Here is a 6000-nt window from a genome sequence, read left to right on the forward strand (position 1 = left end):
AAACGGTTATTGTCCAAAAGTTTTCTGTCTTGCTGGTTGCCCCTTTCCTGGTCCTTTGGCAGAGAGAACAGGCTATTGTTTGCAATCCTTGCTGTTTCTGGGTTGCAAAATTCTTCACTCCAAGACTGGGATATGAGGCAAAAAGAAAACTCCGGAAACTCACTGCTCTGTTATTCCTTGGGTCCCAAGTTCCCTAGCGTCTTCTTATATTTGCTTTATATATAATGGCAGGGCTGTTAGTTGTACTTAACAGGAGGAATAAATGAAAACAGGTCTACTCATCTTTCTGGAAATGGAAGTCTCAAGTGATGGTGCTTTCATAGCTCTAAGCCCTGTGCCCATTAATATTGCTAAGCTCGCAGAATAATGACTTTTCCCTCTGAGACAAGTGTAAGGGTGAGCATATAGATGGAAAACCGATACCATCTTGAGATGGATATCTGTAATAAAGGAGCTTATGGTGCTGGTTTTCTACATACAGCAGGCTAGAAAATCATCACCCATAGGGGACAATAAGGGAACTTTCACAAAAAAAAAAAATCCCTCTTGCTTCCAGAAACTCCCCCTGTCTCCTGAGTGATTGAATGAAGCTCAGAGGCCCCATACCCGTCCGTGTACTGTGTTTCCATCTGTGGCTTCATCTGTTGCTTCTCATTCTATGTACAATGACATAACCACAGGGCCACATGACCAGTATAGTCACATCTAAAGGATAAATGAGACAGACAGGTGTCTGAGAAGAGCAGGATCAGAGTTAAGACATTTGTTTTTCAAGGAATGAGGCATAAGTTTGCTTTTAAATTTTTTTTCCATTCTGGGTAATCATGATTAAAAAACAGTCAGAATAGGCCTTTCTTGACCAAGCTAGTTTTAGGAGGGTAATGGATTATCAGATGGACAATGAGTGCTATGGTCATTATTTTTAGAGAAGTACATTACAATAACATATTAACCAATGAGTTAATAAAAAAATATGTAAACATAAATACAACAGAGCAATACCGTTCCTACATTTTTATATATTTGTTTATTTGTTCAACATTTACTCAGTGCCTGTGAAGAGCTCATTTCCAAAAAGGAGACTCTTAAAATCGTTCAGTATTTTCTGGGGTGATTAAGCAATTTTGGAACTAGAGAGGTTTTAGTTACACAATGATGTGAATGTAACAAATGCCACTGAATTGCAAATATTAAAACAGTTCTTTGGATATGAATTTCACTTAAATTAAAAAAAAAAACTACATAACAATACAATAATCCTAGACTAGATCCTGTATTGGAAGGAAAAAAATGCTAAAGGACATTATTGAGCTAGTTAACCAAATTGGCACACGGACAGCAAATTGCTATTTCAACATGAAATATTCTGAAGCGGAGTTATGTAAGAGGATCTGAGTATTCTCAGGAAATACAGAGTAAGGTATTTGGGGTAAAGGGGCATGAATGATGCAACTTGCATATAAATGCTTCAGAAAAGTATGTACATACAGAGAAAACAAAGGATCTGGCCCATGAGGCAAAATGTTCACAGCAGGTGACTTTGAATAGAGTACCCAGTTTTATTCTTACAACTTTTGGTGACTTTGCAACTTTCCAAATAAAAAGCTTTTCTGAAAACACACACACACACACACACACACAACACACACACACACACACCATTTTTAGTGGTTTCCCATTGAACTTGGTGGTGAAATCCAGTCTCCCAACCAGGGCTGGTGAGTCCTCAGGCTCTGGCCTCCACACCTGTCTGGCGTCATCAGCGCTCTGCAATGTGCTGCAGTCACACGGGTCACATCTCTGCCCCGGACCGCTGTCCCCTCTTCTCCTTCGCACAGTTGGCTCCTCTCTCCCTGAGCTCAGGTGTGACCTGCTTGGGGCGACTTCCTCTGCCACGGCCCTTCCCTGACCCTGCACCTTCTTGTTAGGCTGTTACTGGGTTTATATCTTCGTACAACTAAGTCACATTATAACATCATCCTATTAATTTATTTATCTATCGTTCATTGTCTCTCTGCCACTGCTGGGATTTTAAGCTTTGTGAGGCAGGAAATCTTGTTCACTTTTGCCTCTTCAGCCCCAGAACGATGCCCAGTACCCGGAGGCACTCAGTTGATATTGGTTGTGTGATCGAAAGACTGGTCCCCACAGCTGCTGGGTCCTAGAAAGGGAAGTGAAAGAGCATAAAAGAGCATGGACCGCTCGTGCCCTGGAACCCCACTCTCCTGTCCCCGATGTACTCACACGGCCGCACCTGCCCCCCCTGCTTCTGAACGCCTCCTGTCCCCCCGCCCAACCTCTGACCAGCCCTCCGCTTGGCTCCCGTCCCCCGGCTGCTCCTCCGGGGACGCGTTCTTCACCTTCCTCAGCCCTCTTCGTGGCTGGCTGGCTTCTCTCTCCGCGGGGGTTGTCAGTTATTCATCCATTCCCTAGCTTCGTGTGTGCGTGTGTGTGTGCGTGTGCGCGTGTGTGTGGCCTTCGACCACAGCCTCACTCTTAACTCCAGGTGGCATATTTGCAGTTGCGCATTAGATCGTCTTCTAGACCCCCTCGAACTCAACCTCTACACCTTCACGCGTCCCCCTCGCTCCCACACTGCATCTCCTGTGTCTCCCAGCTTGATTCCTGGCAACAGTCATGTTTCCGCGCCANCACTCTCCTGTCCCCGATGTACTCACACGGCCGCACCTGCCCCCCCTGCTTCTGAACGCCTCCTGTCCCCCCGCCCAACCTCTGACCAGCCCTCCGCTTGGCTCCCGTCCCCCGGCTGCTCCTCCGGGGACGCGTTCTTCACCTTCCTCAGCCCTCTTCGTGGCTGGCTGGCTTCTCTCTCCGCGGGGGTTGTCAGTTATTCATCCATTCCCTAGCTTCGTGTGTGCGTGTGTGTGTGCGTGTGCACGTGTGTGTGCGTGTGCATGCGTGTGTGTGTGTGTGTGTGTGTGTGTGGCCTTCGACCACAGCCTCACTCTTAACTCCAGGCGGTATATTTGCAGTTGCGCATTAGATCGTCTTCTAGACCCCCTCGAACTCAACCTCTACACCTTCACGCGTCCCCCTCGCTCCCACACTGCATCTCCTGTGTCTCCCAGCTTGATTCCTGGCAACAGTCATGTTTCCGCGCCACCACTGCCTTGCTGAGATCCGTTCCCTCCATGTCGCTAGTGTACCGCTATCCAGTCCTACTTCTTGATCGTCCGTCGTTACCGTTTCTTACCCCGTCTTCCTTCTCCCGCTCTCTTGCCTTTCCCGTACACACTTCCAGCGTGACCTTCCTCAAAGGAGCTGGCGGATTACTACTATCCCCTTTCCAGAAACCTGTGATAGTTCCCCTTTATTCTGGAAAAAAGTCCAGACTTCACAGCGTGCTGTTCAATGCCCTCCACACTCTGCTCCCAAACTGTTTCTCCAAATACATGTCCCACGGCAGCAACCCCAGCAGCGCACACGCTGCGGCTCAGCTGCCCTGATTTCCCCAGCCCCCCAGGTGGCCAAGTGCCTGTGGCTTCCGCGCCTTTGCATTGATCGCCCCTCTGTCTTCTGGTTGGAAAACCCCTTCATCCTTCAGGGTTCGATCAAAATACTTTCTCCTTCACAAAGCCTTTCTGAATCCACCAAGACCCAATTATTTTTTCTTCTCTGTTCTTACAACATACTACTATTCGCTTTCTTAGCTTTTAAGTCACTCATCCTGGCATTATGATTAGTTACAGATGTATCTGTCTCTATAGACTTGGAGCTCTTTGAGCCAGGAAGCATGCACTGTTCACATGCACAGCCTTCACGGGCTATGGTGCAGAAAAAGTCTGCACTGTATTGATAATGAACTCTTGACACTATGTGAGCACTCACACGGCACATGTTTACTGTCTGGAGGTTTAGCTCCTTCTGTACATATCTCTCCAGGAGATTAGAAACTTAGCTATGTTCACCTTCATATTTCCACGTCACATATCACCGTGTCTTACAATTCACGTGTTACATGAATGACTGGAGGGATAAGTCAATAATGCATTTTAGAGTGCCAGGAGACAAAATTACTAAGCAAGTTTACTCTTCACCCTCACCATTTAAAAATTTTTAAGTTCATTCATTTATTTTGAGAGAGAGCAAGAGAGCGAGCAGGGGAGGGGCAGAGAGAAAGGGAGAGATAGAGAGAATCCCAAGCAGGCTCCGCACCATCAGCACGGAGCCTGATGTGGGGCTCAAACTCATTGAACCATGAAATCATGACCTTACCCGAAACCAAGAGCTGGGCACTTCACCCACTGAGCCGCCACCACCCAGCCGCCCCCAAACTCGCCATTTTAAACACCTCTCTCTGACGAACGTGTTGTAAGTCGAGTAGCCTCCCACAAAATGGGTTTGCATCTCGGTGTGGATATTTGAACGTGCATGCAAATATATGTCACCGTTAGATACATCCCGATAATCTTTGATTCAAATTTTTGTAAACTGCATGTACCACAGAAGACTTCCAATAGTTACTCCAATCCTTTGGGGGAGGCCGAACATTTTGAGTAGTAAATTTAGATTTTCATATATGAGTTCACTTAAAGAGTATTCCAGAATATTTGGTGAGCCAACACACATCTCTGCCTATACTTTATCTCGTAAGATCCATCTTGAAGTTTCTTGGGAAATCAAGACAACAGAATAATGACTCTCAACCTTTCTTCCTTGTTCTCTCCCTGTAGAGAATTTCAGTAGGCCGACAGAGGAATTAAATATATTTACTCTCAGTAGCGAGGAGGGAAATGAGGAAATCTGTAACCTCGCTAGTGGTGTTATATTGAAAAACTTGTCACCTCCACCATCATTAAAAGGTAAAGACAATTTGAGTGGGTGTTCGTTTTCCGGGACCTAGATTCCCCTTTTCCTTTGTCTAGGATGCCTGTGTAAAAGGGAGGAAGGAAGGTCGTGATAGACTGAGACATTTGTCTGTTTCGTGCGCCCCAGGCAGTCGAAGTCTCCGTGGGGGGCTTAGCTAATCTGCTTCTAATTTGGAGACCTACCTGCTCTCCTGGGCATTTTCTGGAATCCGCTTGGAACAGAGTTCTGTTCAACTGCATAAAAGAATGAAATGTAGTACATTTTTCATTAAACCAAAGCCAGATAATGAGAGAGAAAAATCTAATGATGAAACTTTTGCTGCCATTTACTTTTAAAAGAAATGATGAACATGGAATTCATATCCAAGCTCGATTATTGTTCTTTTAAAGAAAAATGCCTTTCAAGCAATGCTCTAGTTTGAATTTGGCTCCAATCCATACCATCTATAAATAACTGAAAACCTTTTGAAGGCTGACCTGGGGACACCTCAAGGTCCTCAGGCTTCCAGAACATCATTTGGTTCATTGGCTAGGCCTGCAGAAGTAGGAAGGTGGACTAGCTTGGCTTCTACAGTGTTCCGTGGGCAAGCTGAGAAATCCAGATTCTGTCCCAGCGCAGGTGATATAATAGAAGGACGTCCTGGTCAAGATGTCCAGGAAACCATGTGACCTTGACACCTGAGCTTGGATGAGAAGTTAGAACTGGAGCTCAGAGCTCTCTGGCACTTGGTCATGAGCACAGAGGTGGCAGTAATAGACTGTCGCCGGAAAGAATGAGTCTCTGGGCAGGTGCAGAGGAAGCTTGTTGCTGGGGGAGGAGTCAGGGATGAGGATGGACAAGAGCCAGCCTGGAGAAGCCAACCTAGATCGTGGGTGGCCGGCTCTCTCCTCTACCTCCCGTGGCCCCGTGTGACCTCCCCTCTCCTCACACACCTGGCACACTTTTGCACAAGACCGGAACGCCTCGGAATCGGTCTTATTCCGATCTGGCCATCGTGCTGTGCGGATTTCAGACGCCAGCACCTGCCTCTGTCGTATTCCCAACACACGCTCCCTGTGGTGTAGACAGCAGGCAAATCCCTCGTCTGGCTTTGCATGGCCGGGTTTCTGTGAAGCAAACGCCGTAGAGAAGGACACTTGTCCGTCTCTAGATGGCATTTGCTCCAGACGA

The 6000-nt window shown here is 46.8% G+C and overlaps 1 protein-coding gene across 1 annotated transcript in view; it reads left to right on the forward strand.

Moving 5' to 3' along the window:
- The window catches only part of ADCY10 (adenylate cyclase 10), an 80662-nt gene that overhangs the window by 47640 nt on the left and 27022 nt on the right, over positions 1-6000 (forward strand). The window contains exon 19 of the mRNA XM_077761762.1: positions 4695-4823. Within this exon, the coding sequence (XP_077617888.1) occupies positions 4695-4823 (129 nt within the window). The remainder of the gene's footprint in view (positions 1-4694; positions 4824-6000) is intronic.

Source organism: Crocuta crocuta, unplaced genomic scaffold (genome assembly GCF_008692635.1).
Source record: "Crocuta crocuta isolate KB4526 unplaced genomic scaffold, BGI_CrCroc_1.0 scaffold243, whole genome shotgun sequence".
Classification (NCBI taxonomy): Eukaryota; Metazoa; Chordata; class Mammalia; order Carnivora; family Hyaenidae; genus Crocuta; species Crocuta crocuta.